Below are 22,672 nucleotides of genomic sequence, written 5' to 3'. Positions count from 1 at the left end.
ATGGATGGATGGAGAACAGCAGTTTTCCAAAAGGTAACATCTGCTTGTGACACAACAACACGTCTTATTTTGGGCTGCAGCTGTGAGCAGGTCAGAGTTACAATAACACAGAATCTAAAAGTTGTTACATGTGAAGGCCTCAAGAAATAAAAATCTAAAGTACGGAAATACAAATAAAACTCTGGTAAATGTTCTTGTAAAAGAAAGAGAGTGTTTTTCGTTTCTCATCTCTTCAAATGTCAGATAGAGAATATTTCTGCAGGTCTGACCCTGACTGGAACCACCGACTTCACAGATTATGTGTGATGTGTTTCAGGAAAAAGCTGGTGCACGTTGTGCTTCTGGCAAATCTGAGACAGCAGGAATAAAGTACAATATGAAGGAGAACTTTTTTTTTTTTTTTTACCTGTCTCTGAGTTTAAAGTTGACCTTTAATTTCCCTCTGCCAAGTGAATAAAGACATGATGTAACAAGGACAGGCTGCACTCTAAAAATTACAGTCACACCAATCACTCAGTGGGATACGACTTGGGAATTAAATGTCAAACAGCTTTTCCATTTTCATTTCCACGTGGTCATGGAACGATCATGTAACCGTGTGAAAATGCAAATTGGATTACAGCGTTTTCATTTTCAGCACATACATATGTGGGAAATTACATCGGTACTGTGGAGTTATATCACCCAGTTCACATTATCATTTTAATGAAGAGTGCTTTCATGACATACATTTAAAAACCACGTGACTTCCACCACAGTCACAGCGCAACACTCTGCTAACTGGGGTTGTTAGCTTGTTGCTGATCTGTCTATTCTGGTGCAACTGTTTTTCTCTCCAATGTGATCAGATCTGACTTTTTCCTTACTTGTGTGCTGCAAAAAAGTCAGTGAATGAGATGACGCTGAACTCCAAACTTGAAATGCAAAAAAAACAGGCAAGCTTACACCAATAATAAGGGCCAGAAACTGTAAAAAATATGTGTGATGCTCAGTTTTATCTGGAATATTAACCACACTTCAGCTTAAAATCCTGGATGTAATAATAATTATTATATTCCATTAAAATCACTTTATTCGACATGCCCCATTTAAAAATTTGCCAAAAATAAACCGTTTGCACCAGATCCTGTAAAAACCTGAACATTCTGTGGCCCTCAGTGCAACCACGAATGATTCAGCTGTGAAGTCACGTGCAAAGAATTCAGAGACGACTCGACTGAACTGCAGGCTGTGTTCACACAGAGCAGAGAAAAGAGCGACCGAAAGGAAAAGTAAATATACTTGAGCAATAATGCGATGGCTCACAAACAGCACCCAGAGGAGCAAGTTGTTGGAAAATACATTCAGCACGGTGAAGCATCTGTCTTGAGTCGATGTGCAGAAAATGCAAAATGTGTCGCTGTTGTTGAAATGAAGGAAATAAAATGTCAAAAGCAAGCAGAGGCACTATTTTTGGAAAAATGTTGATTCCAGATTTTCTTCATTTTTTTGTAATTTTGTAAATTTGCCAATTTTGTAAATGATCAAGAATGTCAACTCGTTCCTTTGTTTTGTTTTTCATTTTTAGGATTCATGGCATTATAATTGCATCATACTGCTAAGAAGACATGTTTTGAGTTCCCTCTACCTCTAGTCATGGTTGTGCTGTTAACATGATGGTGCAAGACTTTATATTGCAGTGAAAAATGTGCCTCCGGTGAATAAAAATGTGTCAGAAGCAGGAAAAAAAAAAAAGTTCAGAGGGTGAAAGCAAATTTACATAAAACAGGGAAAAGGTGGAAAGTGTAGGTTCCCTAAGGCTAGCTTTCTATGTAACTGTAACTGAGTTTTTAACATTTTGTGTGTTTTTTTTAATATAATTATTAACTTACAAAAGAAAAGCACATGTCTCACACCATAGTATTTATATGGTAAAATGTCAAGGAGTCAGATTTTTGTCTTAGTGTTTTGTCAGAATGTGAGGCGGTCTGACGGTTCTGAAGACGACACCAGAGGCACAGAGTCGAATCAGTTTGTTTATTAAACACTTAATCAACTTTTTAATACATTAGAACACCGTAATGGGCTTTAGCTGCTTTCGTCAGAAACAGACCGGTAGTTCGAGCTTATATTGTCTTGAAACCCAACATTCAATCTCAGACAGCGGAGAAAAATAAACGGCTGTACCTGCTGAAAACGTTCGTGAGGTGAACACGAAGCCGACGGCTCCCTTTAAGTCACATTTGAGTCATTGAAGTCCGAGTATAAAACCGACGACTGCACAACGCGTAAGAAGCCGGCGGTGGAATACATTCTGTCAGATCGTTGCTTTTCAAACCGCTGTTGTGCCGTTTGAAGGTGGGAAAAACACTGATTGTCGATAGAAACTGAGGCGCGATCAGCATGAGGTGAGAACAGAACGAGCGATCGGGTGACCACCAACTGTGATTAGCAGCAAAACAAGGTGTTAAGGCAAAACAATTTCACTTTAACAGTCAGTGAACCCGTTTTTTTTTTTCAGCCAATCCAACACAAGGAACCCCTTCAACACAAGCACTGCATATTTCTATTTCCCAAAACCATCCTTACATTTTTCCCCCATTTACAAACTGCCTTTAGACAATCTTACAACATCTCCATCATCAGAATCAGAAGCCTTCCACCTGTTCATTTTCCAAACAAGAACAAACACTGAGCTGAAAACTGGAAACAGATGAGTTTTTAAATGAAATAAAATCCATCTTAAAGCCAAACGACTTCTCTATTCGTGTGTTTTTGGTGTGTTTCACTGTAGAAATATGCTGAATGGCTGCATGGAAAAATTTAACAAAAAATCTGAAGAAGTATTGAAGCATTTTTAAAAATCTGTACCTTTCACACACAACACGGTATGAACAGTGTATTTTATGGCACCATCCATGTAACATGAGCGGACTCTTGAGATCAGAACCTTGAAAACGAACAAATGTTTAGTCGAGTCGACCAGAGAATATTAGAAGATCTAAAATATTCTAGAGCAGTTCTGCAAAGTTGATTTCTACATTTGAGGAAGTTTTGTTCTCCTTTCTACCGGAGGGGTGTACTGTGAAGCGAGATTAACGAGCTAACGAGACATGTTGAGCGTAAAGTCGAGATTCAAATGTTATAAAGCGGGCTCCCTTTAACCTGCTATATCACCATGGTAACTGACGCTGCAGCGCTAATGGGCTACGGACGATTATTTTCTGAAGTTTCAAATCGTTAGTTGTTATGTTGCCATGGGAACTGGGATGCATCCAGTTGGTGATGCAAAAAAAAAAAATGCAGCTTTTTGAAAAGGGTAATTTACCTCAAATTTAATCCAATTTGATTCTCCTGCGAATCACTGCTGCAAATATTTATTAAAAAGTTCTCAAGGTAACTAATCATAAAGTGGCTCAGTGCTTTGATAACACAATAACGCTTGTAGCTGCACGATAGACGCATGCGCTCAAAGTTTGTGTTGCTCGACTGCTTATTAAGGCAGAAAATGCGTGAATGTTTTTTCGATCAAGCTAACACGAAGAAAGCCCGGCTTTGTTGAACCTGCTTCCTAGTACACCCCTCGGCTAATGCGCAGAAAGCCACGAATCTACTTTACATCTGAAATGATTTGTCAGATAACTCAGTTCTACGAATCAATAGACTGAACAAGTGCTTTGGATTAGAAGATAAAGCTACATAAGCACATATTTACAGCACTCATGCGTTTGTCTGCTCACAAAACCGACACATATTGAGGAAAAACTACAAAATGTCCACTAATAAAGTCACTCGGGACACATCGGGAGGCAGTTTACTGTGACAACTAAATTCTAACAGTTTGGCAATAAAGACTTGGCGGATATATTGTATTTTCATTTGGAGTAGAAAAGCTCAGTTTACTCCGTCTGTGTTTAATTTACAGAAATAATTTCACTTTAGGACTAAACTTGCTGTATATCCAGTAAATCAGGCAGTGAAGTTTTAGCTAAAACAAACAAGCAAACAAGTGTTACTCAGGATTACAAACACATACTGTATGAGTAACATGAGAATCACTTATCCATGCTCTTCTTTTCCAATAAAATATAGTTTCAAATATGATCTGTTCATGCTAGTATGTCTAAGCACATGATGACAGTCTATAAACATACAGTTATCTGTCTACACTTAAAACTGCTCTTATCTGGTTAACTTTGAGTTAATCTAAGCAGCGGTTTTCTTTAAAGGGTCATTTTTAATGAAATAGCAAAGCAATTTTAAATTAAAATTATCTCTCATTTACCTCTAGTTGTATCCAGAAAATTTAGTTTGAGGTTCTCACAGCGCTAGAAAGGCTAAAAATGTGAAAAAAGGATGAAGTAGGTGGTGTTTCTCCTTATAAATTAGCTTCATTTTAAACGATTTTCTTTTTTTTCCACCTACGTTACAATAAGATGGACCCTGAGACCATAAAGACTTGGTCAAATAAAACTAAAAACCATCTCTGGACACCACCAGAGGTCTGGGAGCAAATGTGTTTTTCTTGTGATTTTGAAAGAACTGATCTCTTGAATTAAATGATTTAATATTTGGACACTGCAGCTGTTATATGCTGCCAATAAAGAATAAAAAAAAATTTTAAAAAAGAACAAAAGAAAAAGACAAAAAGAAAAGACATTTGGACATTTTCAATCGCCTCGAGCTGATTTTATCTGTCTGGAAAGTCGTCGCTCCCACAGAGTTCAGACTTTACTGCACAATTTTCCCCTTTCTGTGATTATACTGAATGTGTAATAACTCCACATGCGATTCTCTAACACATTATCTCACACAGATCATTAAAAATAGGGAGGCTGGGGGGCAAGCAGGAGCTTCTTCTTCTTCATTCGTCTCTAATTAGGGAAGTCGGATTGTAATTCACAAGTTTTATATATATACAGTATATGTATGTACACCTACATGTTCAGATCTGTTTTAATTCCCAGAAAACTCAAGTGCTTTTGTCAATTACGAACAATTATTTAACTGCTCAAGTGCTCATATAGTCATTCTGCTCTTTAATAATCTTCTCACACTGAAGAATACAAAAGAAATCAAAAGCAAAAGGTCAATAAAATCTGCTTTTAGCTACCTAAATAAAATGTTTTCTTCAATAAGGCTGTTTGGTAAAACACATCTCCAATTATAGCGTAGGACTTTTATAGCATTACACATCTTATGTTGTATTTTTGTGTTTTTGCAAGTAAGAAACGTCGCCTTTCTGAGAAAAAAATCCTAGTGAGAGCATAAAAGACCTTTTTTTAAAACAAACTCTTACAAACACCGACATCCTGTGTCACTGAGAAAGTTTGTATATCAGGTTTTCTCTTAAAAAAAAAAAAGACTTTATAGATTTAATTTGCTCACAAGATCTTCGAATGAGACGTCACCCATTAAACAGAGTTTTTCCACAGCAGGGCTCTAGAAGTTCTTCTTATATACATTGTGCCTAATAATTCACTTTATCACTGCATTTTCATTGCTAACATACTCCTAGCAGCTACGCTTAAATCTACCTCAGCTTCAATTTAGTTCTTATTTAGAGTTTTCACAGATAAGGGCTAGAATCTCTCCTCGACCAGGGTAAACAAACACTGAAACACCTGGAAACCAAAGAACCTATGAAGTAAAGAAAGCCTCCCTGTGTCGTCCTGTTCTTCCCGGCAGAGGGCAGTGTCGCACCGACTGGAGGAGACGTCGCCGGATGTGTCCATGAAACACTCGTCCTTATAATTGTACAGTTTCTCTTGTTCTAGTGATAAAACTCCACATCCTCTGACGTCCGTTCATGATTCAGTTCAAACACGAGTGCAGGTTTTCTTCTCCCCTCGTGATGTCGTTCTCATCAGTTTAGTCTGAAACAGTCGGATCACCATCTGTGGAAGTGCCGGCTCGTGCACTTTCCCTCTTTTGTGCCTTAAAATTCAAAGAAAAAAAAAAATCTAGAACAACCTGCATGTTTTCTCAGAAGGTTTGAATCGACTCCTTCTCTAACGCTCAGTGTCTTAGTCATCCGCCTCCTCCAAACAATGCCGGACCAGAGAGTTCAAATCGTCCGTGTTTCTCTGCTGATGTGGTTTTGAGGTGGAACACCAAACCTTTGAAGTCCTTATTACTGCACTACTGTTTTAGGAGCTTCTGTCTCCTCCAGCAGCTCTTATCAAACTTATACCTCCTCCATCACTTCCATGACGATTGTCCTCGGGCCGTTCAGGATCAGGCTGCTGACGGTCCGGTAGTCCTGACAGAGGACGTTCAGTCCGTTCACCGACACCACGAACTGGCACACCTGGAGACAGACGGACAGAAAGAGGAGATGTGGGTTTTAGCTACTCTCACTTTCATAGGAACCACACAGTTTATGAGAGGTGGGAGCAGATCCTCGAAGAAGAGGGAGATGAAGGAACACACTTTCAAATTCAGCACATGGCTCAGAAAAGTCCATTTCTGGCCGGGTTCAGAGCAATACTTTAAATGTTAACTCCCGCTTGCAGCTGCAAAAACCAGCTTGGTCCTTCAGAGTCGCCATTCAAGCCTTCAGCAGGTTGGTAGTTATTGTTGCAGTACTCCCTTAAAACTCCACTGCTGAGTCATTTTTATCGCCTGTCCTTGAGACGTTCTGTCCTTTCCTGCTGCTATTATTAATTACAGTGGGCAACACTTTATCACACACCAAACAAAACTCTACTTACTGTCGACCTGAATCAAGAAGTTGGACGGGCTTCCTCAACGATAAGTGAGAATAATCATTTCATGAGCTATGAAGTTCGTACACTACCCCACATCTCCTCTCTCATTTAAAACTTCAGTTCAAAGTCTAGAGATGCAACAGGAAAGTGATTTACCAAAATAAAGCAACGGCAGCTTTGATCAGTGAATAATCGTTGCACCCAGAAACATTCTCTGGTTGAAGCTTCTCTGCTTTTTGAGGAATCTAATGCTAAAGCTAATTATCTTAACAAATGAACCTGGGCAGTGGAAGATTTCTCAGATTATTTTCTGAACATTTATACATAAATAAATGATTGTTGGACTAATCAGACCCACTACAATCCATCATCATTATCTGATTATCCTGACTTGTTGCCTGAATGATGTTTTTGAAAGTGATTTTGAGTTCAGTGCAACTATGCAATGACGTGTTGCTAATACTTTCTGTCCAAAAATACAACATCTAATCCAGCTGAAATTTATATCTATATTTTTATAAGCACTATAGAATTCAGTCATTACTCCCAAACAACAGGGTCGATAGAAATGAAAGGTCAAAGTTGTCCTAACAACATGTAAAGTGTGTTGATTGATTTACGACTTGTATACTGAGCAACGTGTGAGAAAGCGTTCCACCTTAAAACTCGTTGGCAGCTAGTAACGCTAAAACAGCAGTAAAATATCCCTTCATTTATTTGGAACAGCTAAAAAGGTGCAAATATAAATGCAATAAAATACCCTCTGACTTTATTTATGCTTGAATTCTTCAGTCATCACTATTAATTCATCAGCGTTTGCATCTAAAGTCAGATTGCAACTCATCTATTTACAATTTTGCGCCTAATTGCTGGCTTAATTATTGCCATATATCTAAAAAAAAATCAACATAATCTAGATTAGAAGCTGTTAATAAATGTCTAAAGCTCCAATAACTTCATGGATTATTCACAAAGTCAGTTAAAACCGTCTGATATATCTAAACTTGGCGTCAAAGGTAGTCAAACAAACCACACCGTTGGTCAGTCTGCAAAACGGACTCATTTACAGGCAGCACTAATCTTCCACAATCTTTTAAGCCTTTATTTGGAGTCCTCCTTTTAAAAAAAAACGAACCTGCACGGCCATAGCAATAAACAGTGATAGAGCCAAATGACATGAAAGGCTGTTTGACCCGACCAGGTACAAGCTGACATCCACGTCCCGGTCCCTCCCCCGCCACGCCTCAACGCTGCCTTCCTTATCTCCACTTAATCGCTGCTCCAACTGTTGCAGATAAAAACAAGGCTTCTTGTCCAAACTGCCCTCAAGCTGCTGCTCTTGCAACACGATGCTGCTGCGGTTTTTTTTGCGAGCTTTGCACAGCCTGATTCACTGGCTCGCAAGAAAGTTTTCCAAAAGCTCTGCAGGACAAAAAAACCAACAAAGAACAAAAGCACCTCCTGATATTTATGCAGCCTATAAATCAACAAAGTGCAGACGTAGACAGGTGAGCGATGATGGAGGAAAAGCTTTTGCAGATGTTTCAGGGAAACTACACTCAGGAGTCGACATACAGAGTCATCTTGCAGCTTTTCAAGCCTTAGATGTGAGAAAAGCGAAGCTGCTATTTTGGATTATTTTCACAGTAATTGCTGCTAAATGTCTTTCCGGTGCTACTCAATGTTTCAGCAAAGGGAAGCTCAAAATAGGCAGAGGAAATAAGGGGAAAGAGAGATTAAGAGTGATAGAGGGAAGGAGGGGAAAACTGTTAATCCTGTGCTGCGGAGGAATTTCTCAAACATCCTCCGCTTCAGTCAAACTACTCTCCTTCACATGCTTCTGCACATACAGTCTTTTTCTTCTTCACTTCCTTCTCTCGCCGTTCATCTTTTCCTTTCAAGCTCTTTAACTCTCCCCTCCACCCCCTCTTTCTGTGCCTTCTCCTCTTTCAGGCCGTGGGGTTGTTGGTCTTGGCTGAGGCCCAGCTCGACTCAATGGCTCCTTGCACTGATGGGGTTAAAATCGGTCCGACGGAGAAAAAGAAACAGAAACAGGCGCAAAGAGACGAGGTACAGGGAGAATAAACAGCACATGTAAAGAGGCCGTGCTGAGACATTCGCCCGTACATGAAGAGGTTCTTTACACGATCCACTCAGGCGATGGACAACCTGAAGCCGTGTTTGGATTAATGTCCACTGAGGGATGAAAAAGCCAGAGAATCAATAATGTGCAGGACATATAGACTAGATAGAGAGAGTACATGAGTATATGTTGATTAGAGAGGATTTATTTTGTGCTTCCTAGCTGAGAATGTACAAAGAAGTATGAAGGCGGAGCAAAAAAGTTAAAAATCTGCCAGGATTTCCTAACGTGAAATCTGTGTTATGAGTGTTGAATGTTGTGTGAACTCTCAACACACATTTTAACAAAAAAATTATGACTACTGTGCTCTAACTTGACTCATCGACAAAAGTTTCTGCAAATACGATGATTGCATCCTTCAAAGTGTGGACAAAAATCGAAATGCTGCGATTCTACTCTTCATCAAAAGTAAGAAAAACAACTGAACCATGGATTGATGGGAAAACGAAGACTCTGCTTGTTCTGCAGGAAAGTTCTGTTTTATATAAGAGCACAGTCAGTCCAGATCAGAGTGGCCACAAAATGCAAATTACTACTCCCATTAACGGTAAAATATGCTCGTTCGTGGCATCCCGATGGCCAAACGGTTACTGTGTGGGCACGTATTTCCTGAGCAGCAGATCCCTGGTTCCAATCCTTGCCAGAGACTATCTCTTTTGGACTCTCCTGCATTTCTCGTCCTTCTTTCCACCGCTACTGTCAAAAATAAAAGGTAAAAATTCTTCAAAACAACTCACTTCCTACTGCAGTCTATAGCAAACCTTTGACATGCAGTAAGGACTAAAAATGCAACTGATCGTCCGACATCAATGATCACCTTTAACCTGAACGTAAAATTAACCATCAACCAGTGAGACATGTGGGGAAAGTCAGCCTGCACAGTGTCTGCTCACTGATTAACACTTATCTTCTTTGTTTATTTTATTTGATTTTTTTTACATAAAATGAAATGCAAATGTATTTTCTGGTCGGGAGCAGTGACTTCCTGGAGTGCACTGGTTGCCTGGCAACGTCACGGCAGCGACAAAACTCCATGAACAAGAGCCAAAATGTCAAACAATGAATTCAAGAGAAAGTATTTAATATAGGATCACATCAGCATTTTTTTTTTCCTCGATTGGCTATGAGTGTGTGCTTGTTTAGCAAAATTAGGTCACTCAGTAATACATGCTTCATATACAGCGCATTAGATAACTTTTAGGGTTTTTTGGAGATCACAACCTGCTACAATTCCTGAATCATCAAGGCCAGAATGCAACCAAAAATCTGTCGAGCGCGACTAAACATCTTCATCGGTTCCCTGACGTTTAACAGGTCTGTCTGTTTGTCTCAGGTAGCTGAAATTGTTAAGTTTCAACTTTGCTAAATCTGTCATTGGAACATCTTATTTCACTCTTTTCAAACTACTTTTCGGTCATACGTCTGTCTGAGCTGCTCGCTGCATTAACCGATTGGAGACTAGAGGCTTCTGTGCGCTCAGTCGTCCTGCTGGCATCTATTGACGTGTTTTAGGAACATGTTTAGCTAAACTGTAGCGTCTACCGATAGTCTGCACGTGTTTAGCTTCAGAGAGCAACTTGGATTACACCTTTTTCCCAACACCATCCACCACAAATTAATTCTCAACTTGTGGGAAACACTGAGACGTGATAGAACAGCCAACATGATGCACTGTGTTTATTGCAGAGTGTGACCAAAGCGCTTTGCCGTCCGAGCATCAAAATGTGAACATTTCTTACACATTCCGACCTCTTTTCTGCAAAGTTTCCGTTCATGATCAAGTTCGCTGACTGGCGTCGGCAAGAACCTGAAATCCGAACCTTTGTCTACATTCACTGTCACTCGTGTGTGATTTGTGTAATTTACTTGCAACGTTAACCAATCAATCACAATATGAATTCAACTCAGTGTTTATTAGTTTTCACCAGTGTTTCTGACAAAGCCACTGACACTTGATACAGGCCACAAAAGTGGTCCTTACATGCTGCTGGGATACAGGAGTGATGTCCAAACTGATCACAGGTTGATTTAATACAGAAACAACATCTGTGCACTTGAAATCATTAAACCTCACAGTAGAACTTGTCATGGTGCCTCTTCACTAGCTTCTTTCCTATGAGGCTCTCGACTCGCCAAAAAAAGAAGTACCGATGTCCTCTTGTTGCTACAGTAAGAAACATTAAGAAGCTTCACCTGGTGGAGCAACCAGGTACTGCAGCCACTCTACAATACATGAGGTGTGTATGATCTAGGACAGTGGTATCAGATACTGAACAAACTAATGACTCGGGTGAGATCAGGGAGAAAGAAAACTTGATCGGGACATGAATAGTTTCAGTGCCAGGCAGCAGAAAACCAAAGCAGTGAGGAGTCAGAAATGATGAGAACATTTAACACTGCCGATAATATCGCCAAAGAAGAGCTAGCTTTCACTGACTTTAAGTCTCAGATCATTTATATGGGAAAAAAACAGCAAAAGGATGCTTTTCGTGGATTTGAAGAAGAAAGTTTGGCTCAACAGCTGTTAAAAATTGCAAAACAAATAACAGTAACTTAATTTAAGCAATATTTATCTGCAACTTTATTCCAGTTTACAATTATACACATATTGTTTTAACAAATTATCAATGTTTATGAATGAAAAATACTTTATTTATCCCAGAAGGGAAATTCAATAAAGAAGGAATATTCAATTGTGGGAACTGGCAAAAAAAAAAAGGCCATGTCTAAAATGTATTATTTGGCACCAAAAGGTCGAGTAAAGAGTTCGTCTGGAGTTCTAAAATTGTAGAGTTAAACATGCTTTAAATTGAGCTAAACAAACCTTTTTATTCAAGCGGTACAAATACTACAACACAACACATGTTCAGTACACACACACACACACACACACACACACACACAGGCGGCACAAATGGACACACAGTGAGACAAACAGACGCGCTGCTCGACCTGCTGCGTTAAAAGTCCATCAGAAGTGGCTCTAAGAGTGAAGCACTGGACGGTTACACAAGTGCTCGGATCCATTAGGACAATGCTGAAGCGTGTGATGGAAAAAGATAGAGAAAGAGAGGTCCTACTAGTGGCGCTTTTTACTGCCCACAATCTGAGTTCAGGGGCGTTCGTTCCTCCTTCGGCCTTTTACCTGGACTGTAGCGCCGACACCTTCCAGCGCTGCACTCCCTCTCCTCTATTGTGTCTCATTACGCGTCAATAAAACCACTCAGGTGAGGCGGAACGAGAGCAACCTTCTAGGAAATGCGATTAGCTCCTCACAAATAAAGTGGTGAAGCCGTTGCACACACACTACTGCACACTAGGAATTTAATCTACAAAGAAAATCACATATATCTGACCTAATATTCTGCTTTGGGCTTGGTTTTTATAGTATGAGGGGCTTTAGCACATAACAGATCAAGCTACATCTTCATCCAAAGTCAGAAAATTAACCTAAATCTCAATCTGTCAGTCCATCAGTCCACAATGCGTCCAACACACTTTATGAGCGTGACTTTGACCATGATACGTGTTCCCATGGTAATAAACAGTAACCAAAGCAGAAGTGATATTATTTCCACAGGCCATTTCCTCTTTCACCACTTATACTTGAGCTCCTTTATGTCGACCTCTTTCCTCATCTTCGACACTCTTCGGCTCATTTGTATTCTCTCTAACATCACATTTTCTTCGTTTACGTAACTCTATTTTGCTGCCACTGTGATAAAAACAGCAGCAATTTTCTGCTTTAATGTAAACATTACATGCTCATTTTGATCGCTGCAGTCGCATAAAATCCCTGTAACTTTAATTTTGGAGAAAAATAAACTAAAAAGCAGTGAGACTGACATTTCAGAAATAAAATACTGAGCCAGTTTTCTCAGCGCCTGAGGAAATATTCCTCCATCGCTGTATCATTTGTGGCCGTCCCCACAGAAGTAACGAGTTTTCATTCATTCTTCAGAAGCTGACATTTTCATAATACGATTTCCAACCAAGAGTTCAAATTATTTTTTTCCCTCTCCTCTCCGAGTTATTCACATTTTTCTGTCTCCTGCTGCTTTTTTTTTCATCCAGTCTCTCCTCTCCCTCCTCGTCTCTTCATGTTGTGGTTAAAGTCGCTATGTTCTGCATTCCCAGGATTCCTCGCTGCCACTCTGTTGACATACCTTCATGCCAGCTGTGGCTGCAGAGCCACCATCACCCCGTGTTCCTCCTCCGGGATTTTTTTAAACTTTGACAACACTTCTGCGTCTCCTGACTGAAGCTATAGGAAGCCTCCCTAAACTCTTATTCCTGATATTTTCCAGTTCCTCCCTGTCAGTCTTGTCTAACACTTCACTCGCAGAACATGAAATTAAAGGAAAAAAATCTCTCGACATAAAAATGACTGAGTCTCAGTCTCTCAGAGTAAAATAACAAGGCCTCCCTTCTCTGCTCGTTACATATCGCTGCAGGTCAACAGCTACACAGTCATACAATTACATGCACATTTCTCCAACAGTGCTGCATTCAACAGATCACATGCAGTCACTATTTTTGTTGTTAAAATTTTCCATTGCTTAGAACCAGATGTTTCTGTGATGGAGCTGACTGCTGCAGGTTGAACAAGCATGCATGTAGCAGACATATTTATGACACATAACAGTTTCTGCACTGCAATGAAAATGACAAACTGAGATCAGGAGATCATTCCAGGCTAAACTCTGCAACTCTGCCTCCTCATTTAGTTAATTTGCTTTAATTGAATGTGCTTTATAGTGCTCTATACACACACATCTCAACCAAATGCTTTGTTGATGGATGCTGTGTTTTGCTCTAGATCCACGTATTCAACCAAGGAACAAGATCTCTACATCAGAAGGTGCATGCGAGGCTCTTTGGCGGTTCTGGACTGTAGTGGGCTGGGCTGCCTCTACACGACACAAATCACCAACTTCCCATACATCTGCATACACAAACGCTGATCTACTGCAGATGTATAGAAACATGTCCTCCAACATGACTCCAAGCTGGCTAGTAAGTGGTTCCAGGGTTTTCCCTGGTTCAGAATAGTCCTTTGGGGGCTGACTATGCATGAATACGCATGACTGGTCCACATACACTGAAGACAATGAGTCTGTGTTGCCTTATTTGACAGAAATCTGTGACATTTCCTGTTATTTCTGACGAATTGATACAAAAATGTCTATTATTCTTGAGTAAATGAGGCCCCAAGTATCAAAACTGGGTAAAAAAAAATCTATTTCTTTTGTAAACAGTCATTTCTTGTTTTTGTTGTTGCCTAAACTTCTTAGGGGAGCACCAGCAATCCTCTATGCAGGAAAAAACACAGAGTATTATACAAACAACTACACGTTAATGATGTCTGCTTATGTAACTTCTCTGTCCAGACCTCCATGCCTCCCTGCTTTTAACCTTCACACTACATCAGAGCATGTTCGCTACAAGCGCTGACATCTACTCTCCTTTCTTTGGTTCATCTCTTTGCTCTGGGGACGGTTAGATGGAGGAGGCCCACTGGGATTAACAGGACTCCGTACATGTCTCACAGTCTTACCTTCATGCCAGCAGCAGCTGCAGGTCCACCAGGGTCCACGGCCTGGATGTGACAGGGTTTGCTGCCTCGCACCACGAAGCCCCAGCCCACAGCATCACCTACGATCTGAGAAACGACAGCAGCAGATGAAAAGTCAGCATGTTACCTCACTGCTTTTTAATCACATGTTCTTCACTGTGAACTGTTTCCAAAGCACTAAATGTTGTTCAACCGGGTCTGTAAATGACTGCATGCACATTCTGATTTTTATTTCTGTCATGTGCAAACTGATGTGGCATGTGAGCATGTGTGTGTCTGTGCCACATGCATATGCACATGACTCAGGGGACGTTCCTCATGCATCCAGATGTGTGTGTTGAAGAGACAGATGTGTGATTGTATCTACGCTCGAGTTGTCTGTTAGAGCTGAGTTCAGTGTGTTTGCGTGTCCTACGGTGAATGTCTTCTTTATAAAAGGTCCTCCTGGCGTCTGCAGCTCCTCCGGACTCACTTGTCGTTTCAGAACTGTTGAGAAACACACAACAGCAGAAAATGACTTTTGCTGCAGTGACAGAGAGACAAACCCACAGTGCGGTACGTGTGTGCATGAATATACAAAACATATGCAATCAGGCATAAACAAATACACTGAAACAAAAAGAATAGCATTTTGGGTTTTTATAGTTTTTTTTTATCTCTATATTTGATCAAAAAGAAGTGTATTTGTGTGTGTAGTAATTGCTAACGGTGCCTGGAGGCTCGCTGCTTCCTGAAACAGTATAGCTTTCCTTCCCCTCCTCCAACTTCCCCCTAACATTACTCACTTGAACACGACTCTACACAGGGAACAACTGGACTTCTGTGCCTCAAAAATTCTTTCAGAAACACTCCTTTCATGCAGATAAGTGAAAAATTGACAAGCTAGACAACAGAGGGTGACGCTTACCAAGGATGCTTGAATACGTCAACACACATATAGTGTACACAACATTACTTTAAACTTGTTGCATGAAAACGTGTGCTGAGAATGTTTAAACATCTTCTAGACTCCAGAGGAAATTATGCCGTTTTCTAGAGTGGGAGCGATTATATAACAACATATTTTATTGCAATTTAGATTTTTTTTTTTTGCCAAATAATTTTTTTATTGTCATTCAATCTGCCTTTTTGATGATCATTTCCATCCCATGTGTCCATGTTCGGTTCATCATCAAACCTTTAGAGTGAGGCGCTTTGGTAAATGAACCATTACTGATTATCTTTCTGAGACATCATTACTCCCAATTAGGATTTGCAGATATTTGTGATGTAATAATAAAAAGCAGTGAGAATTTTAGCACAGATGTTTGAGAAAATTGTACTTCTTTACGGCAATCATTGTCCCATTACTTACAGTATATGTTTTGTATTTTGTGTATATAGTGGCAGGAAATATGTTCATGCATTGTGCAGTTTCACAAACAATAAGCTGTAACTGAGGTGAGTAAAGCAGAACCAAGCATGTGGGATGATTTAGAAACATGGTACAATAAGTTTGCATAGTGCAACGTAAACAGAGTTTATACTTCAGCAGCTGTTTTATACTAAAATATGCAATCTAGACAGAAAACATCCATAAATCCAGAAAATATGAGAAACAGAACATTAAATTAAATGCTTCAATCAACTTTCAAACTTGACAGAACATTCCTTATAAAGTAGAACCAAACAGACATTACAACCAAATATTTAAACAAAAAATAACGCTGAAGAACATCCATCCATTATCTCTACACCTTAATCCTCATTAGGGTCATGGGGGGCTGGAGTCTATCCCAGCTGACTCAGGGTGAAGGCAGGTTCACCTGGACAGGTAACCAGTCTATCACAGGGCTACACTTAGAGACAGACAACCAAGCACACTCACATTCACACCTACAGACAATTTACAATCACCAATTAACTTCAACATGTTTCTGGACTGTGGGAGGAAGCCGGAGAACCCAGAGAGAACCCACGCTGCACGGGGAGAACATGGAGACTCCACGCAGAAAGACCCCGGTGCCCTCACTGGGACGCGAACCGGCAACCTACGCCGAAGAATATGTTTGGGCTAATTCATATAACTTATACTGTATATGTAACTTATCTTATTTTATATTTAAATCTCTTCTATTTTTTATTTTTTTGCTCTTTATTTTGTTCTTTATTCTATATTGCACTGAAGGAGCTGCTCTTAATCTCATTGTACATGTGTATAGTGACAATAAAGGCATTCTATTCTATTTAGAAATGGTGTCGTTACACAGTTTGTCCGACAGTTACGTATAAAACTCTCAGCTCTGTCTGCAGTACATGTAGTTGAGCAGATGGTGGTGTGGAGTCAACAGGTGTAGTTTGTGAAATATAGTGCGGGAAATTTAATTTAAAAAAAAAGACCCAATCATTTTGGTTTTTCAGTGTCACCCAACACTATATAGAAAGAACATTAGCTGATAAATCCTTATCTGCATTTTTTTTTCTTCCCTAAAATCAGCGTCGGCTCAAAACATCCAGCGTCAGTCGGACTCTATCATAAAGTCTGTGTGTCGTGTAAACTGTGTGTGTGCTGACAAACTACTTGTGGTGCAGCATTTAACTCTAATCTGATAAGGATGAGGAAGTGATAAACCTTTTATCTTTTTCATCTGGACATTTTTACAAATCGCTCGGCTCTGACAGGACGACTTCTCTTTAACGCTTCGTTATCTGTCGTTTCTGCCTCGTTGCCAAAAACACTGTTTTTGGACTTTATAAATGCACGAAACGACACTTTCACTTGGATCATCTGCTGTGCATGGTTTATATTTTTAGACCATATAGCCTCCCGTCATGTGAAACGCTCGATTACCAGAGTTAATATGAAGCAGTGGGGAAAAACCCTGATGTGTGTGTTTGTGTGTGTGTGTGTGTGTGTGTGTGTGCCTTCCTTTTCCTGTCCATTGTGTGTCTCGTGTGTGTGTGTGTGTGTGTGCTCGTGTTGAAGAGGCTCTGCTGGTACAAAGAGACTCCGGTCAAGGACTGTGTTTGGATTTGACACATCAAAGGAAACCTGAAACACCCACACACTCCTCTTAAATGTGTCAGTCCTTCATTCAAATCTGCACTCAGGAGTTAAAGCAGGTTCCTATGTGCACCGGCAGGTAAACGTCGTCAACAAGGAGATCAACATCACTTGCCACACTCGTGTTCTCAGTAGTTGTCCGTTTCCTGTGCGGCAATATTTCCCTTTCATGTTCAACATTTTGATTACATGTGCAAAATTTCACTCTTATAAACAACAATTTCAATATATTGTGCAATATATTTATTTTTTAAATTTATTTTCAGGTGCAATATTTCCTTAATTGTTCTATTGTAGCCATATTATTTTATTTCTGTATTGTATCGTACTTACATTTTATTGATTTTCTACCTTTTGTAGAGAAATCTCTGGCACAAGAATTTCCTTTGGGATTAATAAAGTTTCTCCTTATTTTATCACTTGGTACAAGCAGCACATATGTCTCATCTTCTGTAATAAACATGAACTCATTCAGTTTTCTCTTCAGCATTTCTTCACTTTAAGTCCACCAAAATTAAATTCCAATTCCTCACCGTGGACATTTATTCCCATTTGCTGATGACTGGAGCTGATCTGCATGCATTGCTTGCTGTTTCCAGTTTCAGATTTCATATAAAATGACAGCTTTAGAAAAGCAGACACTAAAAAAATAACTTTTGACACCTCTAGCGTTAAATGAGGAGCTGTCCTCCACAAAGCCCGCTCTGTGTCCGTGTCATCTCACCAGATTTGGGGTTGCAGAGGACCGGCGGGCTGCTGCTGAGCGTCGGGCTGCTGCTGTAATAACCGCTGCTGCCACAGCTGCTGCTCATGCTGCTGCGACGAACTCCCACCGCCACCTTGATCTCCTTCGTGGGGCTCACTGAGTCAGAGGGAGACACAGACTGAGACGTTAGACTGAGAAACAGACGGAGGAACAAAGAAAGAGCTAGAGGGAGAAAAAAAAAAGCAAGTTTATAGACTAGAATTAATTTTTACAGCTAATTGAACCTCCCTACCTCCAGGTACAGAGCAGCACCACAGCAGGCCTTTTATTTAAATAATATTCACACGAAGAGCTCAGTCTAATAACAGCTCCTTGTGTAGCCACCTCTGTAATTTCTTTAACAAGAACGAAATTTAAAATGTTGTGCTTTTCCACCTCAAGATAAATATTTAAGTTTGTCTCTTTCTTGTGCTTTTGTTTGGTAAGTTTTATGGCACTTTTGTGAAGAGTAAAAACAAAAAAACAACTCCAAACCAGGTTCAGCTCCAGCAAAAGTCGGCTAAAGGCAGAGAACTAGATTCTACGCTACGGTCTTTCTTTTAGATTACAGTGGAGCATCTGAGGCCACATTGGTTCCCAAAAATCTTTTTTTTTTTAACACAACTAAACTGCATTCTCATTTCCATTTCCACAGAATTCTCTCACCAAAAGGCAGGACTGTGACGTGTGAGAGCCAATAAATCCGAGTAAAAGTTTCATTTTTGTTTGATGATTTTCACTTCTCACCTGCTGTTCGGATAGGTTTAGGTGTCAAGTTAGTCACAAGCATAGACTGTATAAAAGATGGACGTAGCAACCGGTCCCGAAAAATGCAGCCAACCCGGAAGTGTCAAAAACCTACGTCCGCTTGCTGCTGGCTCCAAAAAGCCCTGGCTCCCATAGACTTGAATTGGAAAAGAAGTGATCACAGATCATGAAATACCGCATTCCTCCAGCTCAGGATTTTGTTCTTATTAGTTTTCATGGTCAGATCCAGAGATCAGGTGGCCAATCTGAAAATAAATCAATACTGAATTTTTAAAAATCGTCAACATTTTGTGGGGCAAGGGGCGTGGCTGGTTTGATTGACAGTCGGCAGCGACCATACAGACGAAGCGAGCAGAAGGCGGTAAATGTGGGCGGGGCAGAAAGGGCCCGCCTCTCAATCCATCTGACCAATCGCTGCTCCTATGGCTCCGCCCCCCTCAGACGATTTTTGCGTCACTGGCTCCAAAAATCCAAGATGTCAACCAGGAAGTAGCAAAACCTTGGCTTCATGTTCTCAGTGCAGAAACCGACGGGTGACGTCACGGTAGCTACGTCCATCTTAATACAGTCTATGGTCACAAGTTAATCACAAATGCAGGATTAGGATTCAAGATTTAAGAGTTTGTATTTGTCGCATGCTCATAACAGCAAGGGCAGTGAAACGCAATGTGGTTTTCAAGGCTGTGCAGTGACAATAATTATTAGTAATCATTAATAGTAATGAAGCAGGGATTGTGAGGCTAAACATTATATATACAGTTGAAACCAGAAGTTTACATACACTGTATAAAAAGACACACAACCTCTATTTTTTCTCACTATCTGACATTAAACGTGACTGAACACCAGCTCTGTCAGGAGGAATTCCAACTTTTGCGAGAAGCTTGAGGAAGGAAAAACGTTTGACCCAAGTCATACAGTTTAAAGGCGACGCTATCGAATACTGAGGAAGTGCATGTAAACTTCTGACTCTGAAGAAAGCAATTTAAAAAAAAAAAATGCTTTTAGCAAATAGAAATATTTTCGGTAATCCTAACTGAGCTAAAACAGGAAAAGTTTAGTCTGATTTAATGTTGGACAGTAAGAAAAAAAAAGGTTGTGTGTCTGGTTTCAACTGTATATAATAATAATGTTTAATATTATAGATCTTGGGTGATCTGAGCTCTAAGTACATAAGTCTTTGTTTAGCATTGAAACGCGCTGTCACGGTAATCGCAAACGAAAGACTTCACTTCAGCGCTCTGTTTGGGAATAAATAAATATATCAGTTCTGTTTGCAAAGACTAAATGTATTCTGGTGCTGTTGTCGTGTAAACAAGTCCACACTTCCTCCTGTGTGGAGGACGTCAGTTGGCTAGATGGTCCTTTAATATAGACGGTGCTGGTTTAAGCGATCACATCTCGGTACATCCTGGGTGCATTCATATCTGTCCAACTGTGAAACTCCCACGAGATGCATGTTATTACAAACAGGATCCAACCACTTTACGCTCACAGACTGTAAACACTTTCCTGGAAACACAGAGTTGGATTAATAACATTGGAAAAAGGAGTGAAAAAAAATGGACATATCCAGTATTACAGACCAGCCTACTCAAGCAATCAGTGACAAAGTTTGAACTAAACCCGAAAAAGCTGAAAACTTTACAACTTATTCCTCAGAGTTGTGCTCAAAGTAGAGAAGTCAGTGGTTTTGTCTGCCTTCTTCTGCCTGGCAACACGAGCAGAAATCTTATCTTTCTACGGCAGACACCACCAAGGACACCACTCGGGTCTCTGTGTCAACAACAGATAAGGCAAAGGGGGGTAAATATGCCAATGAATCCAATCACCAGGGGCAATATTTAAACTTTATAATCACGCTGCTGCTGCTGCTTTAATGAACACGTGAACGTACAGTCGCAATAAAGGTTCTCTGTGGAGCATCAGGAAATGAAGCTCAGACACTGTGGCGCCTTCTTCATATGTCAGATCCTCTTATGGGAGGAGTTTTTTTTATTACTCTTGCTTGAAAAATGCCTAAAAAGAAGATTGATGTTAATAAACAAATTGGTCCTTCGTTCCAGCTGTAAAGTTTTCTGTCAGATGTAAACTGAAGGACGGGCGACTTCAGGTTTTATTGGAGAACATAAAACATCGTATAAATCCGTCTGCACACGTGTGTTCGGTTCGCCGTCTACCTGAGAGGAAGCTGGTGTTTCCTCCGTCCGAGTTCTGTTTGCGGAGACAGAAGGGACTGTCGTGGCTCTCGGGGATGCTGCGTCCACGCTCGTGAAGGAGTTCGATCAGCCGCCGCCGTCGCCGGAAGTTCATCCTGAACTGGAAGAGGAGCGGCCCGTCGACAAAGTGATGCTTGTTGGTGACTGATAAGGAAGAACAGCGGACATGCGGACAGCAGATAAGTTTACAGAGAAAGAAAGATGTAGAATTTCACAATATGCTGATGAACATTTATTGATGTCTTATCTGAAAAGTAAATTCTCTAAACCTTCGAAACTGTTTGCAGGGATGTCGTTTTCTCATCATTAAATCACGAACATGAACTTCATTACTTCTCAGGTCTGTGAAATGTGTTTTTATTCTGCATGTGTGAGTCAGCGTCACGCTCAAGTCACAATTACTTTGGTGGATTTAGTTTAGCACTAAACTCGCTGCCCCTCGAGGTGAACAAACACAAACCGGCCACAGAGAGCATCGGCCTCACATATCAGAGTCACGCTGATAAGACGAGTATATTTAAAGTAATAAACGTGTCAAGGTTAAAAACTAAATCACAGGAACCTGTCAGCTCACTGCCAGCATTCAGGCTCTGCTGTTGTTGTAGCTGCACATTTCAATATTAAAAAGACACGAAGATAAAACGTTTAAACTTCCAGATTCATGAGACTCATTCCTGCAGCTGAGAGTTGAGTCATCTTTTAGATCGGAGCTTTATCTATTCAACATTTTGAGTTTTTGTTAACTCTCCTTTTATGTGAAGATTGTTATTTACCACATTTTTTCCCTCAAACCAACCAGCTACAAACATGACAAGTGTGCTTAGAAAGCCAGGTCCCTAAAACTGCATCCTCCTTAAGTTCAAAATGAGTTATTTCCATTATCAGAGACTGAGCTGTACTGTACATAATCTAATTTAACTGGACAAACTTATCTGAAAAATAAAACAATTAATCTAGTGTGAGGCTCATTTCTGTCTCTTGGCCCACATTTGACCCTGATAACAGCAGCAGCTCATCTCAGATTTACAGACAACCTCCTTCAACAGAGTCTTCAGAAACCAGGTAAAGCTCTGAATCCTGAAGTCATACAGAAGAAATACAATAAAAAAATATATAATTTCCAGCTGTAGTTGTGGTTAAATCACATAAAACCAGACATGCTATTGCCAACCTTTCATAAAACATTAATTCTGTCGGTATTGTCTTAAAGCTCTCGTCCTCCACAGCGACATAAACATTTAGAGATTCAGTCAAACTTCAGCTTATTTAATCGAATAAATGTTTCACGAGACCCTTTGCACAGATGTAGAAACTGGTTCCTGTCAGATGTTATGATTTGGACTCCTGTCTTACTGAATGTCTCAGAGATTTACTGTTTCAAGCACTATATGACATTTTGACATGCTGTTAATAAATTATTAAAATAAAAACAAAATAAAATATAGGGCAAGATTATGTAAGCAAAATGTGCAGAGGTTCACCTCTGAACC

General features: G+C 40.1%; 1 protein-coding gene across 3 annotated transcripts in view; it reads right to left on the bottom strand.

The window, feature by feature from the left end:
* Nucleotides 1–3,846: 3,846 nt before the first annotated feature.
* Nucleotides 3,847–22,672, bottom strand: part of deptor (DEP domain containing MTOR-interacting protein) — a 48,183-nt gene continuing 29,357 nt past the window's right edge. For all 3 annotated transcript variants that reach the window (XM_008292086.1, XM_008292088.1, XM_008292089.1), the window contains exons 6-10: nucleotides 21,144–21,326; nucleotides 18,175–18,312; nucleotides 14,823–14,893; nucleotides 14,390–14,494; nucleotides 3,847–6,289 (exon numbers count right to left, since the gene is read on the bottom strand). In XM_008292086.1, coding sequence (XP_008290308.1) covers nucleotides 6,167–6,289; nucleotides 14,390–14,494; nucleotides 14,823–14,893; nucleotides 18,175–18,312; nucleotides 21,144–21,326 — 620 coding nt within the window. In that variant the 3' untranslated portion in view covers nucleotides 3,847–6,166. The remainder of the gene's footprint in view (nucleotides 6,290–14,389; nucleotides 14,495–14,822; nucleotides 14,894–18,174; nucleotides 18,313–21,143; nucleotides 21,327–22,672) is intronic.

The sequence above is a fragment of the Stegastes partitus genome, unplaced genomic scaffold (assembly GCF_000690725.1).
Source record: "Stegastes partitus isolate 25-593 unplaced genomic scaffold, Stegastes_partitus-1.0.2 Scaffold784, whole genome shotgun sequence".
NCBI classification, from domain to species: Eukaryota; Metazoa; Chordata; class Actinopteri; family Pomacentridae; genus Stegastes; species Stegastes partitus.
This window is presented reverse-complemented; position numbering and strand designations above follow the sequence as displayed.